The following is a 21,601-nucleotide window of genomic DNA, read 5'->3' on the forward strand; positions in this document are numbered from 1 at the left end:
CCACAGTAAAATCTGTCAGAGGGACACCGTTTAGGAGTAGCCAGTTCACAACCCCAGCGCCAGTATCTAATGCCTGTGAACACAGAATGCCCACTGACATGCAGCGCTTTTTACACAGTAAAACACACTTGTAAAGCACCAAATTCGCTTGTGCCCCCCCCCCCCCCCTGTTTTGCACCCTGATACTTGTAGTCAGATGTGAAGGAGGACCAGCGATGTCTCTGCAGCCTGAGGAGAGAGAAAATGGCACTGAGCAGTGTGCTGGCTGCCTGTGGAAGAAGCTCCGCCCTTTTTACCTCAGAAACTTTTCATAATATTTATACTGGCGGGGGTAGGGCGGTGCCTGGGCATCTTATGCCCCCTTTTTGCCAGTTAATAGGTGTGTTTTTGCTGCCCAGGGCGCCTATGTGTGTGGCAGCAATGGCGCGCTGTACCTCAGCAGTCTCTTTTCTTGATAGAAGATCTGTCTTCTTCTACTCACCTGTCTTCTGACTTCTGGCTCTGTGAGGGGGGTGACGGCGTGCTGTGGGAGTGAGCATCTAGACACGGATAGCGTTCAGTACCCTTCAGGAGCTAATGGTGTCCTGTCAGCCAGAAGCAGAACCATGAAACTCTTCAGGAAGTTGGTTCCTACTCCTGCCCCCTCAGTCCCACGAAGCAGGGAGTCTGTTGCCAGCAGTTCTCCCTGAAAATAAAAAACCTAACATAAGTCTTTTCAGAGAAACTCAGTAGAGCTCCTCAGAGTGCATCCAGTCTGCCTGGGCACATTTCTAAAACTGAGGTCTGGAGGAGGGGCATAGAGGGAGGAGCCAGTTCACACCCATTGAAAAGTCTTAAGAGTGCCCATGGCTCCTGCGGAACTGTCTATACCCCATGGTCATGAAGTGGACCCCAGCATCCTCTAGGACGTATGAGAAATAGCTTTTATAATTTGATTATATCATATTATGTGAATTCTGTTGATTACACCAATGTTCTTTGAGAGAGGATTTTATTTATTAAACTGCAAACAGTCCTATCCCCGGATATAGGGGGTCATGCCGAGTTGATCGCTAGCTGCCGTTGTTCGCTGCGTATCGATCAGTAAAAAAAACAGTTAATCTGCGCATGCATATGCACCGCAATGCGCACGCACGTCGTATGGGTACAAAATCCATTGTGGTTTTGCACTGGTTCTAGCGACGATTCCAATCGCACAGCCGAACGCAAGGAGATTGACAGAGAGAGTGTTTATGGGTGGCAACTGCCCGTTTTCTGGGAGTGTTTGGAAAAACGCAGACGTGGCTGGGCGTTTGCTGGGCGGGTATCTGACGTCCTTACTGTGTCACTCGTCGCACAAATCATCACACAGGATAAGTAACTACAGGGCTGGTCTTGTTTTACACAAAAAGTGATTGCAAGCACTCTGCTGCACATGCGTTCGCACTCCTGCAAAGCGAAAATACACTCCCCCGTGGGCGGCGACTATGCGTTTGCACAGCTGCTAAAAACTGCTAGCGAGCGATCAACTCGGAATGACCCCCATAGGTTCTGATTTAGAGATGGACGCAGCAGTCGGGGTGCCACCCTGCATGTCAAGCCCGCCCCCCCCCTCCGCAGAAGTTCAAAAGCATTGCACAGCGGCGATGCTTTTGCACTTCCGGAGTAGCTGCCGGCCAGCGCAGCTTTTGCGTGCTGGCCGGTAGCTACTAGTCACTGCCCCGGTCGCAGCGGCTGCTTGTGACGTCACGCAGTCGCTGCGGCTCCCCACCCACACGTTCCGGCCACACCTGCGATGGCCGGACCGCGCCCACAAAACGCCGGACAAATGCCACTGTGCCGCCCACTCCCGCGCAGCGACCGCCTCTGCCTGTCAATCGGGCAGAGGTGATCGCTAGGCAACGACAGCCGTTGGCTGTCAGCCATGCACTGTGCGCTGAGGCGCCGGCGCATGCGCACTTCTGACCTGATTGCTGCACTGCGATGAACGGCAGCATGCAATCAGGTCAGAATGACCCCCGTAGTGCTCTGGACCAGTGTCACCAAATATCGCTCTATTTTCCCTGCAATATTTAATACAATAAATGTTGGTTATAAAATCATTATTGACACTTTTTTTTTAATTAAATAGGCACATAACACATGATACAGTGAATAGTGTAATAAATAATACACATTTTGGTCAGTTTGTGCAAATGAAATGTATTCCTTGCTGTGTAAGAGGACATGGGTATTACAAATTATTTTCGGAATTGGATTTATTTTATTACGTGATAGTTCTTACAAACTGAATGGTCAAAGTAAACATAGAAGTAGTTCTGAATTTATCTAATTATAGTGGTATGTTTGTTATACTGTGAGGTTAATGGTATCTGTAATCATTATTAGTGTATAACAAAATTGGACAACCTACAAAAGGATGTGTAAATGTTTTACAAGGAACAACTTTTTCTGTATTCTGCTAAAATCATACATTATATCTTTAATTTAGAATGATATACCCCAAGGATTCATACGGGTACAAGCCCCTCAGTTTTCCAAAGTGTCCATGGCGGTACAGCTGACAGAAGAGCTAAAAGCTGGTGACATCCTAGCACGCTTTCTCAGTCAAGAGAGGTATTTTCTACTGCAAAATAATGGTGTTCTCTTCAGTTTCTTAGACATAGGGTCTCTGTATTTTTATGTCTTTAAAATGAAAAGATTAGGCAGCAGCGGATGTTTCTTTCAGGGGGTAAATGTCACTGTCAAAAAATGGACTTTTTAGGACACACACACTATAGCCGTTGCAGTGTTTCTGGACACAAATGCCACACTTAAATGAACTTGTAATTTAGCCTGAATACAATTTAGTCAGTGTAAACGGTAAGATGGGCACATGGAGAATGTACCGCCTTAATCTTCTGCATTATGGCATCCTGGAGGTACTATGGAGGTATACACAATTTATTTTATTTTTTTAATGTACACAGTCTGTGTATAAACTGTTTTGTTCGGATAGTAGTAAATTCAATAGTTTTACACATTTCTAAACAAATACATAAAGTGGAGAGCATTTGTGCTGCTTCAAATTATGTATTAATTGTTGTAGTTTTCTTTTAAATTATTTAAAATGTGCTTTTGAATTGTATAATTTATTTTAGTTTTTGCTAATAGCTGTATTTGTAAGTTCGTTCTTGTGACCAAATAACACTAATATGCACCAGTTTCATTATTTGTAAATTCTAGAAATCGGTTTCCTAGCAAAAGTTACTTTACATCCCTGCACATCTTTCCTGTTTCAGATATGTGGCCAGATTATTAAATTACCTACTGTATTCAACAATTTTTTTTTAGCTCACATACATTTTCAGACTGTGCAGAATTTGGCTGAGCAGCAAGAAAATTATAAATTGCTTGAAGAAATAACACTTTATGTTCTACAACAGGGATGGGGAACCTTCGGCCCTCCGGCTGTTGTTGAACTACACATCCCAGCATGCCCTGCAACAGTTTTAGCATGGCCAAATAGCAAAACTGTAGCAAGGCATGCTGGTATGTTTAGTTCAACAACAGCTGGAGGGCCGAAGGTTCCCCACCCCTGTTCTACAATAATGTTGCTTCTCCCATGTGGTGTCGGTAGAATATTCCTTTAATCTAGGACACGTGAAATACAAACATTCTGTGGCTGACTGACTTCAAGTTTGCATTTTGGGATGCAGTCAATTTATCTACAATCAAAATCCAAACAACCACTGACCAACGGTCAAAATCCCGACATGGTCTAAATACCGACATTTAAAATACAGACAAGGTCAAAATACTGACATTTAAAATGTCAACAGGTCAAAAAGTCGACATGAGTTTTTCAAGATTTTTTCATTGAAATCTGCTTGCTCATACTTTACCATCCCAGTAGACCTGGAGGGGGAATATAATAGTGTGCAGAGTGCAGCGAGGCAGCGTGCCCGAAGCATGGCGAGGGCAGCGAGCCATGTGTGGGGACGCAGTACACTTATGTGTCCATGTCGACCTATGTTGACACACACAAAAATTTAAAACCTTATGTCGACTTTTTGACCTGTCGACATTTTAAATGTCGCTATTTTGACCCTGTCAGTATTTTAAATATAGGTATTTTGACTTTGTATTTTGACCTTGTCGGGGCTATTGTTGACGGGATTTTGACTGTTCAGATTTTTATTGTAGGTATTTCATACTAAACCCTGCATTTCATCTGGTTTTAATCAGCCACAGAACCTGTGTAATTCATGTGTCCAGGGCCATAAATAGGGCAGTGCCATGTGTGTCCCCACCTGGGATACAACGCAGGGGTGTGTGCCAGCTTAAACATGTAGCTCCTCATTAGTAGAAGTGCTACTCACCGGAAAGCAGGAACACTGTCTGGAGCCACATTTAGTTTGCTTCCACACTTTTTTGTTATTTACATGCACTGCTGTTCCTCCAACGCATACCTGGCCAACCTGTTGCTCTGTAGCTGTAATAAAACTGCACATACCAGCATTCCTTGCCACAGTTTTAGCATTTAGCAAAACTGTGGCAGTGCATGCTGGGAGAGCAACAGGTTGGGCTGGCCTTTCCCCCAGCCAGGATCACTAACCATTGCCTGATTAAGGATAGGAGTAAACTCACCCAGAAGACCTGGTTGTTCATTCGTAGATTAGAAAGCCAGGATACCAAATGAGACCAGATAGTACAGTCTCAGGTTCAAAAGAGCCAGGTCTCCCATGCCATTAGGTCTACACAATATACTGTGTCGAGTCCTCATCCGTTTGTTACCCAAAAGGAAAAAATAAATGTGTTATAGAGCTGATATATAGGAGTTGAAATATATGCTGGAGAATACTTCAAGACATAAAGATCTTTCAGTTGCCTAATCATTTTAAACAGATGTACCCTGCCAGTGACTGCAAGGGGCAATATGGGTCAACATTCATTTTCACATAGAGAGGGAGACATTCAAATGCCCACATACTTAAAACAGGTAGTCTACTGAAGAGGAACAAGAGATGCCTCAGACTCCGAGTGGCTTGTTCCAATTTATTTTAAACCTGAATAAACGCCAAACGTATCAACTAAATGGAAGAGACTCTAAAGGGAGTCACTCACGTCCGCGAGAAACAGGAGCATGTCATCTCATCTAGGCACAATGCAATAGTATCTGTCACTGCTCCAAGGGGAAGGCCCCAAATAAATGCATGAATAAGACATGAAAGAGGTTCTCTCTATGGCAAAAGTAAATAATGCCATGGAGAGAGAAAACCACTTCCTAGTATTCCTTCTCAAAGCAAATGACTATGAAGTAAAGCCATTAACTCTAATGTGGACCACAGGAGCATAATATAAAAGTTGAACCCAGCGAATAAATAAAGGCCAAAACAAAACCGATTGATCACATCCAATAGATATTCCCACTCCACCAAGTTAAAGGCCTTGCCAGTATCCAAGGACACGACTGCTGCCCCAGTCTCAACAGAATGGGAGATCTGAAGATGCATAAATATCCACCATAACTTTGTACACCTACCCAACAGAATGCGGTTTGGTCAAGATGTACTATCTGAGTAAGTACAGAATAAAGTTGAACAGCTAAAAGTTTAACAAGCAACTTCACATAGTGGTCAAAAGCAAAATAGGATCATAAGAGTCAACATACAAGGGGTCCTTACCCTGCTTGGGCAAAATAACTATAGGTGTTTCAGACATAGAAGAAGGCAACAACCTACCCCATCAAGCTCCTCATACATTAAAGAGATTTCTAAAAATTCTACAGCTGCATCTAATAGACTAGAAAACACAACTCCATTTACATAATCACCCATTTGAGGAACTGTAAATGAGAAACGAGAAGCGTAATGCTCCTGAAAAGGGAGAAGGAATGTATGAACTGTTCATTTCCCGGATTACTGGGTGGGTGACTCCATCAGACTCTACAGTAGCAGACATTGTTCTACAAGCTAGCTCATCACATGCCAGGTGGGCAGTGTAAAAGCCTAATATATATATATCCTATATTAAACACGCTAAAAGGTTAATGAACACAGTACGCAATTGGCGTATGGAATACCGTAAGAGTACGCACGTAGCGTACAAACGCTTAGCCGTGGACGAGACACACAAGAGGCACGTTCGCTCACGGCTTACAGCGCAAAGGCAAGCACGCTATAGGCTGCCGACTAACGTAATGATACGCTATCAGCGTAGCGGACGCTCGAGACCACGAGGAGATCACGAGCGGCGCTGACGCTCACAGAGTTAAACCTTTGTAACAATATCCTAAACAATATACTTAAATTGTAAACCTTTGTGCAGTGATAAGGTGTAAATGCAACACAGTGTAACTTTGTTAGTTTAAAAGCTGTATGAGCGATTCTTACGCTCTGAGAACCCTTTAGCAATATAATAATCACTCAAATACCGGTCTAAGGGTCTAACACCTTTTAAGGGAATGAATGAACGTTCAATCGCAAAAGAATACACAATACAAGTTATACACTACCAAACTAACATAAAATATCTAACCGAGTTACTACACGTTAAAATACAACAAAGACACAATTACATTTAAGGGGGGAAAGGAGAGAGAGAATGGCTTACAACAAAATAGGAGATAAATATGGTTGCAGAGAACTTACGCACAAGGGGAACAATCGCAAGCGCCTTTCTGGATATCCAGCTCCCGATTATCAGTGATGAGAACCGTTGAGAAGAGTAGAGAGCTGGCCCAGATCGGCTTGTCTTTATATACACTTACACACAGTACAGTACAATGGTCCCTACATTCTTATTGTTCATTGGACACAGGAATTCGTCTCTGCATTATAACAAAATGTCATAGGTTGGTTCATACAGGTGGGCTGTGACTATTTCAAACTGCTCAGGTGGGAGGGAAACTGGGTTTCCCGCCGCATGGGTAATAAAGTGCAAATATAGTAAATGTCCATAAACTTCTTATGTCCATAACTATACGCACGAGCGAGTAATCCGCTTCAAACCAACACCGGAATATTGCTAATTATATTCTCTTCCGATGGATACTAAACACCACTGTGTAACCCCTGTCTGACCCTTCGTATCAAACAAAGAGGAATCTCTCTGTCCCCGAACATGCTATATTAACTAAACTTTCAGATTCTATCAAAGGGGACCATAATCTACAAAATACATTATATGACTAAAATATGTTACGATTGAGTCGCCCGCTAGACGAACACAAACTCTACCGTAAATGCGCATACCGCGCGCCAGCGAGTGCACGCGACCGCGAGTATACGCACGCACGGGAGGGCTCATGCACGTGCAGCGGGCACACGCATGAGGTGCATATATGGCAATGTGCAGCGTGATATTTTTCTGACTTTGACAGTCCACCCTTTGGCAGTCACCAATAACTGCCACTTCCTAAAACAATTCAAAAAGAGAAAAATATATGTCATGTATAATACATTTCTATGATTGGGTAGGGGAGGAGAGGAGAAGGTAGGAAAAGGGTATGACCTAGTGAGATAGCAGAAGCATATGTGTATGAATCCATGTTTGGGGGGTCATGTATCATCGTGCCGTACGTGTTTTAAATCAAGCTTCGAGGTATTGCGAAGTATACATTTGAATTCCTTCTTATCCCGTGGTACGGGTCTGTGGATGGGCTGTCAAACTTTACCGAGCTCTTTTCGGCTTTTGGTTACAACAAAATGGGGGAGCACATTTTAGTTGATGATACATGAATAGGGGGATATGTGAGTGCTGATATCTGTGCCTATATTCCCTATCGACTATGTGTGTTATTACCTGAAGGTTGTAGAGATGAAGATAAGGAGCAATTATGGTAAATACAGTCATAAACTATGTGAGTTTAATATACATTTGCCGATTGAGGTCTTGTCTTGTCTTGCCTCGATGTACATGTTGACTGTAGTCTCCCGATGCTTTTGCTATAAACGGTGTGCAAAAAGCTTTTTCAATGTCCATAGACTTACAAAAAGTGTTGGGCTAGCGTAAAATTAAAGGTACTAGGGATAATGGGGGTCTATGGCATAGTCCATCAGTTGTCTGTGTAAAAGGTTGTCAAATTCTTCTTCCAAGCAGATGTCTTTGTACCTTTACTTTGTGATTATGTTGTTCTTGGAAATCTACGCCTCCATCTCTGTCATCAGAACCCATTCCAGAACCTCTCTCGACCTCCATGGTACTCTCGCCGGAACAGACTGCTCTGGTCAACATCATGGTCAACAGGAAAATCCGGATCACAGTCTCTTGGGGCAAGTCCATCTTATAGGAGGAAATGGAGAAGAATGAGAAGGGGGAAAGAAACAATTGAGGGAGATGGGATGGGAAGTGGAGAAAAACAATAAAAGGGAACAGGGAATCGACAACTGCCTCCGATCTTATTATTCTCAATGCTCAGGTGCCGTCTCAGTCCTCCTGAAACAGACCCTCCAGTGATACAACTTCCTCTACCGTCTGTTCTTTATCACAGGACCTCTCTGGATCAGCAACCTTCTTACAATGGGACGAATGAACCCAAGTCTCTCTCTCGGCAACCTTCAATGCTGTCGTGCTAATCAATAAGACTTGGTATGGTCCTTCCCATCTGTCAATAAGGCAACCTGAGCGTAGAAAATTCCGTATCATTACATAATCCCCAGGTTCAGTGTCATGACAATTACTATCTGGCAGATCAGGAATCACTAACTTCAAATTATCATTCTGATTCCTTAGCTGTTTACTCATCTTAACCAAATACTTTACAGTCACTTCATTGTTACACTTCAAATCATCCTGAGGGTTAATCATAACATGCGGTTGTCGACCGAACAGAATTTCAAAAGGGGACAGATTAAGAGGGGACCTGGGAGTGGTTCTGATGCTGTATAATACAATGGGTAAAGCTTCTGGCCATGTCAATCCTGTTTCTGCCATAACTTTGCTCAATTTATTTTTAATAGTGCTGTTCACTCTTTCTACCTTCGCACTCGCCTGGGGGCGGTACGGAGTGTGCAGCTTACTATCAATTCCCATCAACTTACACATTCCTTGAAAGACATCACCTGTAAAATGGGTACCCCTATCACTTTCAATTATTCTAGGGATACCGTATCTACACACAAATTCCTGTACAATTTTCTTAGCAGTAAACATTGCGGTATTTGTGGCCGCAGGAAATGCTTCGACCCAATTTGAAAACACATCTATACAAACTAGTACATACTTCAAATTTCGACAAGGGGGTAATTGTATGAAATCAATCTGTATTACCTGAAAAGGGCCGCCTGTAGGTGGGATATGAGATGGTTCTGTTGGTATTGCCTTTCCGATATTCTTCCTCAAGCAGGTGAGGCAAGTCATTGCCCTCTTTCCCGCATGGGAAGAAAATCCTGGGGCGCACCAATATGCTCTTACCAACTTGCACATCCCTTCCTTGCCTAGATGAGTCAGCCCATGTGCTGCTTCCGCTAAACTTGGAAGGTATGCTCTGGGTGCCACTGGTTTACCCTGTCCATCTGTCCAGAGTCCTGAGGACTCCTAGCCATATCCTTTTGCCCTCCAAACTACCCTTTCCTGTGTGGAACACAAATTTTGCATTTCACACAATTTCTGTGTGTTGACGGTATTAAATACCATCAGTTGTGTGCCGTCTGTCTGTCTGGGGGTACCAGCTGCTAACTTAGCAGCTTCGTCTGCTCGGCTGTTACCAAGTGATACCGGGTCTTGGCTATATGTATGTGCTTTACACTTGATAACAGCCACTCTGTCAGGTTCCTGTATCGCTGTTAGAAGCCTTTTGATGTGGGCTGCATGCGCTACCGGTGTACCAGCTGCCGTCATGAAATTTCTGAGGCGCCATAGGGCCCCGAAATCATGGACTACTCCGAAGGCGTATCTAGAATCGGTATAGATATTGGCTGATTTGCCCTTAGCCAATTCACATGCTCTGGTTAGGGCAACCAGTTCAGCAACCTGGGCTGAGTGAGGTGGGCCTAGCGGTTCTGCTTCTATGGTGCCTTGGTCATCTACGACTGCGTATCCAGTACACAAGTCTCCCGAGTCCGTCTGTCTGTGACAACTACCGTCAGTGTAGAGAGTAAGATCTACATCTTCCAGTGGGTTGTCACTGATGTCAGGCCTTGCATTGAAATTTTGGGTCAAATATTCCATACAATCATGTGAGTCAGTGTCTGTACTAAATCCTCCTCCATCAATCTCATCCCCCACCCTTTGTGCCTGTCCAGGCACACCTGGGAGATACGTTGCTGGATTTAGTGCACTGCATCTCTTTATGGTGATGTTTACAGGGGCCATTAGTGCTAATTCCCACCTTATAAACCGTGCGGATGAGACATGTCTGGTTTGGGCAGAATTTAGTAAGGCTGACACCGCATGAGGTGTATGGATTGTGAGGTTGTGTCCTAGCACTACATCTTCGCTTTTTGTTACTAGCAATGCTATCGCAGCGACACTTCGCAAGCATGTGGGGAGGGATCGCGCTACCGTATCTAGCTGAGCGCTGTAGTATGCTACCGGCCTGCTGGCATCACCGTGCTTTTGGGTTAGGACGCCTGCCGCGCAACCAGCACTTTCTGTTACGTACAGCTCAAAGGGTTTCCCATAGTCCGGCATACCTAATGCTGGTGCCTGCGTTAGGCACTGTTTAAGTCTCTCAAATGCCATCTCGGATTCGTCTGTATGCGAAATCCGATCAGGTTTGTTTGATGAGACCATCTCCTGCAAAGGTAATGCTAGAATGGAAAAACCTGGGATCCAGTTACGGCAATACCCACACATTCCTAGAAACGTTCTGATCTGTTGCTGGGTTTGTGGCAGAGTCATGTCTCGAATTGCTTGAATTCTATCAGCGGTCAGGTGTCTCAGTCCTTGTGTCAGACAGTGTCCCAGATATTTTACTTTAGTCTGGCATAATTGCAACTTGTCTTTGGAAACCTTGTGTCCTGTGTCTGAAAGATGAAACAGGAGCTGTTTCGTATCTTTCAGGGACGCTTCCAGTGAATCTGAACATAGTAGTAAATCATCCACATATTGGATCAATACTGATCCACTCTCTGGTTGGAAAGACTGTAAACAATCATGCAAAGCCTGTGAAAATATACTTGGACTGTCTATGAAACCTTGTGGTAATCGAGTCCATGTATATTGGACTACTCTGTATGTAAATGCAAACAAATATTGGCTGTCAGGGTGCAGAGGTACCGAGAAGAAGGCGGAGCAGAGGTCAATAACAGTGAAAAATTTTGCAGTGGGAGGGATTTGCATAAGGATGACAGCTGGATTTGGCACTACGGGGAACTGACTCTCAACTATTTTGTTAATCCCCCTTAGATCCTGCACTAGCCTGTAACCCCTCCCCCCACTCTTTTTCACAGGGAAGATGGGACTATTGGCAGTGCTGGATGTTCTTACCAGAATGCCCTGTTGTAGCAAGCGCTCTATTACGGGGTATACTCCTAACTCCACCTCTGGCTTCAGAGGGTATTGTGGGATTTTTGGAGCTATCCTACAATCTTTTACTTGCACAACTACTGGAGCTACGTTTGCCATTAATCCAGTGTCTTGTCCATCTTTAGTCCAAAGTGACTCTGGTATTTGGGATGTCATTTCTTCTACCTGGGATGAACTCCTATTTATCATAACGGTCTGTGACATTAATTTTGATGGGGAGTCTAGCATGTCTCGTACTTCCTGAGCGTGATTCTCAGGTATGTCTAAGAATACACCTTCAGGAGTACAATAAATGACGCACCCCATTTTACACAATAAATCTCTTCCCAGGAGATTAGTCGGTGCCGATGCAGCCAGCAAAAAGGAATGCTTGGTATGCAAGGGCCCTATTGTAATCTCTGCTGGTTTGCTAACAGGGTAGTGCTGTACTACTCCCGTTACTCCCATGGCTGGAATTGTTTTACCAGTGGTTCTCATGCCCACTGTCGAATTTATCACTGATTTGGCCGCCCCCGTATCTACAAGGAAATTTAATGATTTACCAGCTACATCAATTGTGATCTCGGGTTCACTTCCAAGACTTGCAATCAATTTCACTGGCTGCAGATTACAGGTGTGGCCACACCCCTATTGGGTATGGTGACCTCCCTGAATCGCGCTGGCAGCAATTACTTGTGGTGGGGGTAGATGGGAACTATCAGAGATTTGCCAGTCTCTTCTTGGGGGATACCTTTTTGTTTCCCCTGCATGTGGCTCATAGCTCCGCCCTTTCGGTCCTTGATCCCAATGTCTCATATCAGGTCGGTGTCTAGGGGATTGATATGAATTTTGTATTTGCCTTGCTTTACAATCACGTGACATGTGTCCCTCTCTGTGACAACTATAACATTTTATACCTCTTGACTTACCCACAGGGGTCACAGTTCTGGGCTGAGGTGGCCGGGTAGTGAGGGCCTGTATGCTCACAGCCATTAACTTATCACTCTGTGACTCCCTGTGTCTGATGATATTCCGATCATGCCCAGCAGCAGCCTCTCCCAATGCCTCCACCGACATACCTCTCCAATCAGGCCTAGTGGTTTGTATTCTATTCCTTAAAACCTCTTTTAGCCCATCCATTAATACTGAAACAGCTACTTCCCTGTGGTGTACATTAGTTTTAATGTCATCTATACCAGTGTACCTAGCCATATCCTGCAGAGCCCGGTGAAAATACTCTGGTGTGGATTCACCTTCTTTTTGTTTTATTGTAAAGATTTTATTCCACTTTACTACTGCAGGAAAATATACCCCTAACTGTAAGTTGATTCTCTTTACATTATCCTGATTATACTCGTCTGTTAGTGGTACTTCCTCGTCTAACTTGCAATCAGCGATAAATTTTAACGGATCAACACTGGGGGGTAAACATGCCCTCAAAACTGTCCTCCAATCTTTGTTATTTGGCTCTGCAGAATTTCCTAGCTCCCTAATATACTTTTGACATGCAACTAAGTCTTTCCTAGGATCAGGGAATTCAGACATCATTGATCTTAATTCTGCTCGGGAAAAGGGACAGTGCATGGCGATGTTCCTGACAGGAGTTGCTCCTGAAGTGTCAGTTTTCCCATTTGGCACTGCTATTACCCTAACAGGATTAAGTCCAACAACATCATTCTGAGTAGATTCTACATGTGGTGAAATGGTTTCAGCATAGTGTATGGTGCCGTACTTACCAGTCGATACGACCTCACCTGTCCCTCCGCTAGGGGCCTTTGCTACTAATCTTACGGGTTGGGTCGTGCCTACTGCTGTTTCTGATATGGTGGCTGCTAGGGAGAGTGCTGATATTATTGTGGGCTCATCCTCTTGGTCACAATCCTGGGGAAAGTTCAAAACAGGGTACAACTTGCACGGATTAGTGTTAGCATTGATTACTTTGGTTACATTATCCTTAACTTCTACACATTTAACATAACCCTGAGTGCCATTCTCTGCAACCAATTTTTCTCCAGGTATGTATGGTGGTGGGGGTGCAGTGGCTATCAGTTTCCTGATAGGGTTAGATCCAGTGGCTTGCGCCAACCCCCTTTGTATTTCACCTTCCTGTTGCCACAATGTTAAATAATCATAATGTTTAATACGCCTTTTTGAAGATTTAATCAGGCACACTCTTCTCCTTAAATTCTGTAACACTTCTGGGTTAAAACTACCTACCCGGGGAAACTTTTCCCCGTCATGCACAGTCATCCTTTCCCATTCATTGCACAACATTTCTGTGTGATGACCATATTTCTCTCACATGATATACCTTGCCGACCCGATTGGTCGGTTTACCAAATCAACCTGAACCTGGGTTGATCGCCCCTTACCTGAACAACTGGCCCCCATCTCTGCAGGTGCTGCTTTCACTACCTCTGACTTCAAATCAGGGTCTTCGGCAACCCTTACAAAAACCAAGATGCTCGGGGTAAAGCTGCGGTGGGGGTTTTGCAACGAGGTCCGCCCACTTAACTCCGCCCACGCTGGCCAATACGGCGACCAAAGTTCCCAGAGGTTCCGTACCCAACCTAGGGCACCTAAGTACGTCTACTTGCTCGGGCGTGTGGGAGTGTCTTACCCTCCCCAGCAAGTATCAGTCGCTGGAATGTCCCTGAGTGATCAGGCTACTTCCCTTAAAATAAAAAAATTACACAAATCACGTTAACAATGTGCAAGTAGCGTTCTTTTGAATTCAAGACATGCTAATGCACACAATCACATGCGGTACAATCGTATCTGCACACAAGCAACTAATCTTATGTGCGGAACGATCAGTGGAATCGAAAATTTCGGCTGCGAATTCCTTCAGCAATGAGCTTCTTTGACCTATATGGGTCTCGCACCAACCCTCTTCGGTTGTGCTTCTCTACTTCTAGTCTGCTGTACCTGAACCTCCTGGTCCTTGACCTCCTGGTCTGTTATGTACAGCAGACTCTACTGCTCATAAATGTGTCGAGATTAACAAGGGACGCCTCCCAAGCCACCCCACGCTATCACTCTCGCTGGTGTACCTCTTTCTACTGGCCTATGGTTCCCACTTCCGTAATAAAAGAGAAATCTTATATATACACACTCTTATATTCAAACACTCTTATTTCTGTACAGAATTCCTTTCATTCAGTAATAGTCTAACCCAGAAGAATTACAACAGAGAAAGTCTTTTTCTTTTAACTTTAAACTTTTTGGATTTGAGATAGATTTGTGTTATTTTCGCGTTACTTCCTTATCGCCTATTAAAACAATACTATCGTGCGGTTTGTATTATGTGGGCGTGTCCGTACGCTCCGTCGCGTGATATACGCTCCGTGCGTCGACCCTTGCGTTGCGTATGCCCTGCCCTTTTAAGGACACGTGTACGCAGACCGAGTACGTCCACAGTAACACACTACACGTTTATCAATGCGAATGATCTTTAACAGTAATCATTCACTGAACACCACACAAGTAGAGTTTGTGTGCGTGCCTTTTACAATTATTCCCTTAAATATTACTTTTAACTATTAATAACAACAAATGTCTCAGCACGTTATCACTAGTGTGTGGCAATCAGGAGAATGAGGTACGGACAAATAATACTAAACAAGGAATACAGGTGTGTGTGCTTATGCGTACGTTCGCAAAACAGAAACTAAACAGGTTTTAAAAGACAATAACGTACTGTTCCTACCTTTTGGTTCCGGATTCCTTCAGCACTCCTTACTAAGCGAAGCAGACGCTTATCTGGTCAGCACTACGAGGAATATTAGCTCCCGCCTTTTGCTGACCGATAATGTCTGCTGAAATTACCTAGTGCATATATGTGAAGAGCGGGCGAGTCCCCAATTGTAAAAGCCTAATATATATATATCCTATATTAAACACGCTAAAAGGTTAATGAACACAGTACGCAATTGGCGTATGGAATACCGTAAGAGTACGCACGTAGCGTACAAACGCTTAGCCGTGGACGAGACGCACAAGAGGCACGTTCGCTCACGGCTTACAGCGCAAAGGCAAGCACGCTATAGGCTGCCGACTAACGTAATGATACGCTATCAGCGTAGCGGACGCTCGAGACCACGAGGAGATCACGAGCGGCGCTGATGCTCACAGAGTTAAACCTTTGTAACAATATCCTAAACAATATACTTAAATTGTAAACCTTTGTGCAGTGATAAGGTGTAAATGCAACACAGTGTAACTTTGTTAGTTTAAAAGCTGTATGAACGATTCTTACGCTCTGAGAACCCTTTAGCAATATAATAATCACTCAAATACCGGTCTAAGGGTCTAACACCTTTTAAGGGAATGAATGAACGTTCAATCGCAAAAGAATACACAATACAAGTTATACACTACCAAACTAACATAAAATATCTAACCGAGTTACTACACGTTAAAATACAACAAAGACACAATTACATTTAAGGGGGGAAAGGAGAGAGAGAATGGCTTACAACAAAATAGGAGATAAATATGGTTGCAGAGAACTTACGCACAAGGGGAACAATCGCAAGCGCCTTTCTGGATATCCAGCTCCCGATTATCAGTGATGAGAACCGTTGAGAAGAGTAGAGAGCTGGCCCAGATCGGCTTGTCTTTATATACACTTACACACAGTACAGTACAATGGTCCCTACATTCTTATTGTTCATTGGACACAGGAATTCGTCTCTGCATTATAACAAAAGGTCATAGGTTGGTTCATACAGGTGGGCTGTGACTATTTCAAACTGCTCAGGTGGGAGGGAAACTGGGTTTCCCGCCGCATGGGTAATAAAGTGCAAATATAGTAAATGTCCATAAACTTCTTATGTCCATAACTATACGCACGAGCGAGTAATCCGCTTCAAACCAACACCGGAATATTGCTAATTATATTCTCTTCCGATGGATACTAAACACCACTGTGTAACCCCTGTCTGACCCTTCGTATCAAACAAAGAGGAATCTCTCTGTCCCCGAACATGCTATATTAACTAAACTTTCAGATTCTATCAAAGGGACCATAATCTACAAAATACATTATATGACTAAAATATGTTACGATTGAGTCGCCCGCTAGACGAACACAAACTCTACCGTAAATGCGCATACCGCGCGCCCGCGAGTGCACGTGACCGCGAGTATACGCACGCACGGGAGGGCTCATGCACGTGCAGCGGGCACACGCATGAGGTGCATATATGGCAATGTGCAGCGTGATATTTTTCTGACTTTGACAGCAGGATAACAGAAAATAATAACCTGAGATTTAATAAAAAGGTAGTCAGACCACTCCCTGCTTTGCAACCAGTAAACTTTCCCTGAGGCCATCTGTAGGAGACTGAACATAAAGACATTCCAAGTCATGACATTTCTTTTTACGACTCCACCTCCGCTTTCTATGAAAGATCTTAATTTACGCAATCCTATTTATAATCGTTCCCCGAAGAAAGGCCTTGATGGCATCCCAAGCCTTTAACGGATTAGAGAGATCAGAGTTGTCACCAAAATACCCACAAGTAAATCAATTCAAAGCCTGCACCCAATCAAGGTAAGCCAAAATGGGCTCAGCTTCCAAAAGGCGATTCCTTGGTCTCAACTTAATGCAAAGAAATGGAAACGGGAAAGTGGTCCAAAGAGGATCCGGTCATGATCCTGGCAATCAAAATACCGGTGCCGGAATCTTGACACTACTTGGAATGCTGACACTGACTGCCGGAGAGGTAAGCCGGGAGGATAGGTTAGAGTTAGGCTGCTGGGGAGGATTAGGCTGCAACCCAGGGTGGAGGGGGGTAGGTATACGCTGCGGGAAGGGGGTGTTGGTTTAGGCACCCCCAGGGAGGATTAGGTTTAGGCTATGGGGGGGCTGGGGGGGGGGGTTAGGGATTTCAATCCCAACCGTCCAAAACACCTTTAAGTTAGTAGCCCACATATACGTAACCATGAGTAGTAAGTGACATGATTAAGAAAGCAAAAACAAAAGACAGCGCTAGGAGTAAATGGCTGTAAACACTGAGGTTCTGATTAAAATAATATAATCCTTTAATATAAACCCACAAATCTTTTCTACAATCAATCCGTTATATCACAGACTGCATTTAATTGTATCAAGTGAGACTCTGGATTAAATAAAGTACAAAGGCCCTCATTCCGAGTTGATCGGTCGCAAGGCGAATTTAGCAGAGTTACACACGCTAAGCCGCCGCCTACTGGGAGTGAATCTTAGCTTCTTAAAATTGCGACCGATGTATTCGCAATATTGCGATTACTAACTACTTAGCAGTTTCAGAGTAGCTCCAGACTTACTCTGCCTGTGCGATCATTTCAGTGCTTGTCGTTCCTGGTTGACGTCACAAACACACCCAGCGTTCGCCCAGGCACTCCCACCGTTTCCCCGGCCACTCCTGCGTTTTTTCCGGAAACGGTAGCGTTTTCAGCCACACGCCCCTGAAACGCCGTGTTTCCGCCCAGTAACACCCATTTCCTGTCAATCACATTACGATCGCCGGAGCGAAGAAAAAGCCGTGAGTAAAAATACTTTCATCATAGTAAAGTTACTTGGCGCAGTCGCAGTGCGAACATTGCGCATGCGTACTAAGCGGATTTTCACTGCGATGCGATGAAAAATACCGAGCGAACAACTCGGAATGAGGGCCAAAGTCCTTATGACAGAATGTCAGTAAGTCTATACAATAATACAACATCTCTAGTGTCAGTGGATATATGGGCCATGATAAAGGAGCTCCAAAAGGTGTCCATGTAATATACATAATACAGGTTGAGTATCCCTTATCCAAAATGCTTGGGACCAGAGGTATTTTGGATATCGGATTTTTCCGTATTTTGGAATAATTGCATACCATAATGAGATATTATGGCGATGGGACCCAAGTCTAAGCACAGAATGCATTTATGTTTCATGTACACCTTATACACACAGCCTGAAGGCAATTTTAGCCAATATTTTTTATAACTTTGTGCATTAAACAAAGTGTGTGTACATTCACACAATTCATTTATGTTTCATATACACCTTATACACACAGCCTGAAGGTCATTTAATACAATATTTTTAATAACTTTGTGTATTAAACAAAGTTTGTGTACATTGAGCCATCAAAAAACAAAGGTTTCACTATCTCACTCTCAGTCAAAAAAGTCCGTATTTCGGAATATTCCGTATTTCGGAATATTTGGATATGGGATACTCAACCTGTATACATATTTTGTGCTGTTTAACTCCCGGCAGGATCAATTTAATTTAATTAATTGCATCCATATAGCCAGAATGGGGTATATGTTTCATTGGTTCCCCTCAAGTTCATTTAATTAATTACTCCAAGCGCTGTCTTTTTTGTCGTTCTGCTTCTATAATCCTGTAACCTACAGTATAAACCACGCAGAGATTTATCATTAGACAGCAGCTGGAGTGTACTGAGTTAAAAGCATACCACTTTGAATTTTGCTATAACATAACATTTATTAGCACCATTCTTCTAATTTAATTTAAAAACATTGACATGACAGAAATATAAAACTGATACAGGCCTAGAAATGCTAAGCACTTGACTGATGGGAAAATCATTTTATATGAGGGTACCAAAATCTCCAACTGTCAACTAAACCCAATTAGTACATTAATATAGGAAAAGGGGTCTGCTTAGAAGGCCAGGATCAGATGACTCCAAGATATACAGTAGTTGGAGTCCCCAAAACAAATCACCAGCACATCAGGTAAATCACCATAAACATTGCTGCCTTTTATGAGACTCTCAATGCTATACAGAATATATTCCAGGCAGAAATGTAGTTGATGGGCGCGCTCAACTGCAAATTGAGGTGAAAAAGCATCCCTGGCAAAAGATGTCAGACAATATTCAAGAAAGGACTCTTGGTGAGAGCCCTCAGTAACATTCAGGAAGTCCCACAAAACGCAAATTATAGCTTTTTATCTGGGCCCTCAAAGCCATATAGTTTCTGCTTATGAGAGTGCATTTGCTCTTTAAATTTAAATGTCCCATTCCATAGGAGTATTTATAAATCCTCCAGGGGAGAATAAAATCACGGTGCTTCTTCTCCCACTCGATCCCTCAGTTTTTGAAAAGCATGCAGGATTAGATAGAGATCAACTTTGACCTCCCCAATTTTATCTGTAATACGCTTCACCAATGTGGACATTTCCTGGAGTACTTGCTAGATTGAGCGAGGGTCCTCCTGAGCTGGGGCAGTGAGGGCAATTGCACCGTATCAGGGCAATCACCTGCAGAGGAAAGCCTGGCGTATTTTTCCAATTTATGGAAGAATGTATGGGTCTGAGGAAGGAGGTGTTGGGTTTGTGCTTGTTAAGAACTAGGCATGTCCTGTAGTAGGTGGCATCTACTGTCACTGGTGTTCTCACTCTCCCAGGGGACTGAGCTGTCTAGTTATGGCTATGCATGTGTCCCTAATTAAAGGGATATAATAGAAACCCTACTTCCTTGCAACACAAAGGCAATGATTTGTGTAGAACAGAGGGATCTTAAAATTATGTGGTCTAGAACCTACGTCACATAGATCTTTGTCCAAACTGTTTTTTCTCTTTCAAATGTACACATCCTAATTAGGTGTTCAGCAAGGGTCACTTCCTTAGGATCCCATGGAATTCTTTATTTGAATGTGCAGTCTCAGGAGGAGGATCTGCAGCCACTCATAGCTTTCTGCGTTATGATGGGTGGCATGCAACAAATGTGATTCCTAATTGGATTGACTATTCAATCAGGTGCTGTGTTGTTTGCACACTTATCTAGGTCTGAATTATCCACCCAGGCTTGACATCTGCAATGAGAGCTGCTGCACTTTATAGAATAGAAGCTGCAAATGTTTAACTATAAAGATCAAATGGGCTAACCAGAAGTCTATTTCAAGGTCCACAGTTAATTTTTATTTCATTATTTATTTTAAATGAATGCTAGGATATAGCCCACTTGTAAAAAAAATAATAATTTAATATATGCAACATTACCACTGTAATCAACATTAGCAATCATATTAGCAGATGTCCCCATTGGTGCCTGTTCATGATCCGAGACCTCCATTCATGGTCGGTGGAGACTGCACCTTAATGACTACAACAATTTTTTCATATTTTTGCTGCTTTGGCTTTAAAATTTTAATTTGTTCATTTTAGTAGAGATGGGGCTTTAATTAAATACATTTTTGTTATGTGCATTAGAGGAAAAAAATTGGGGAGGGGGATACAAGTTTCCTGAATATTTTACATGAATTAAGCATAAGCAGTCCTGGAAAACACAGATCTCTTTTTCTTTTAACCAAGTGTTTTGATTGTTTTTGCAAGAGCATGAAAAGAAAAACAAAAACCGAGAAAACAAAAAATAAAAATAATAAAAACATTACAAGAAACAGTGCAGTTAAACCATTACAAAGTCAAATTTGTGCTTTCCAATTAACACCTCTGTAAAGTAGCGTTATTGTGTGAATACCAAACAGCATTCACTTCACTTTTTAGAATAATCCTATTCAACTACAGAGAAAAAAAGGGAACAAAATACATGCTGTATTGCGTGAAGGGGGGGAGGAGCGTGGAGATGGCCGGTCCGCACCAGGAGCAACACATCACCACAGACAGTATCTATGACCAATGTTTAAAGTGAGGGGTCAATAAAGTATTGAGAGTTTCTCCATAAACCCAATATCTTATCAAATTTCAGTAGTGAATTCCGTTTAGTATACATAAAGCGTACATGAGAAAGAGTAGCATTCACAAGAGCAACCCATTCAGCAGATGACGGGGGAGCATGAGCCATCCAATTACGAGCGATGCATACACGGGCCAATGGGAGAACTATGGTTACATAAAGATAGGAGTGTGCTGGGAGGCATTCCCTCAAATCAAGGCCGAATATACAAATGCATGGATTCATCAGAGGAACTCGGACACCTGTATGATCAATAGATGTCGTGACATTTTCCCAAAAGGCATTCACCCATGGGCATAGCCAGAGCAAATGCCAGAAACCAGCAGCCGGAGCAGAACACCTCGGACATTTATCAGAAGTCGAGCCTCCAATCTTAAACAGACGGGAAGGCGTCCAGTAGACTCTGTAAAATATATAGTTGATCTGCTGGAATCTAGCACTCGCCGAGGCCGCACGCGGGGAGGCCAGGATATGTGTCCAATCCTCCTCAT

General features: G+C 43.3%; 1 protein-coding gene across 2 annotated transcripts in view; it reads left to right on the forward strand.

Moving 5' to 3' along the window:
* The window catches only part of ARHGAP18 (Rho GTPase activating protein 18), a 235,451-nt gene that overhangs the window by 207,042 nt on the left and 6,808 nt on the right, over nucleotides 1-21,601 (forward strand). For both annotated transcript variants that reach the window (XM_063917328.1, XM_063917327.1), the window contains exon 13: nucleotides 2,471-2,595. In XM_063917328.1, coding sequence (XP_063773398.1) covers nucleotides 2,471-2,595 — 125 coding nt within the window. The remainder of the gene's footprint in view (nucleotides 1-2,470; nucleotides 2,596-21,601) is intronic.

This window comes from Pseudophryne corroboree, chromosome 4 (genome assembly GCF_028390025.1).
Source record: "Pseudophryne corroboree isolate aPseCor3 chromosome 4, aPseCor3.hap2, whole genome shotgun sequence".
Taxonomy (NCBI): Eukaryota; Metazoa; Chordata; class Amphibia; order Anura; family Myobatrachidae; genus Pseudophryne; species Pseudophryne corroboree.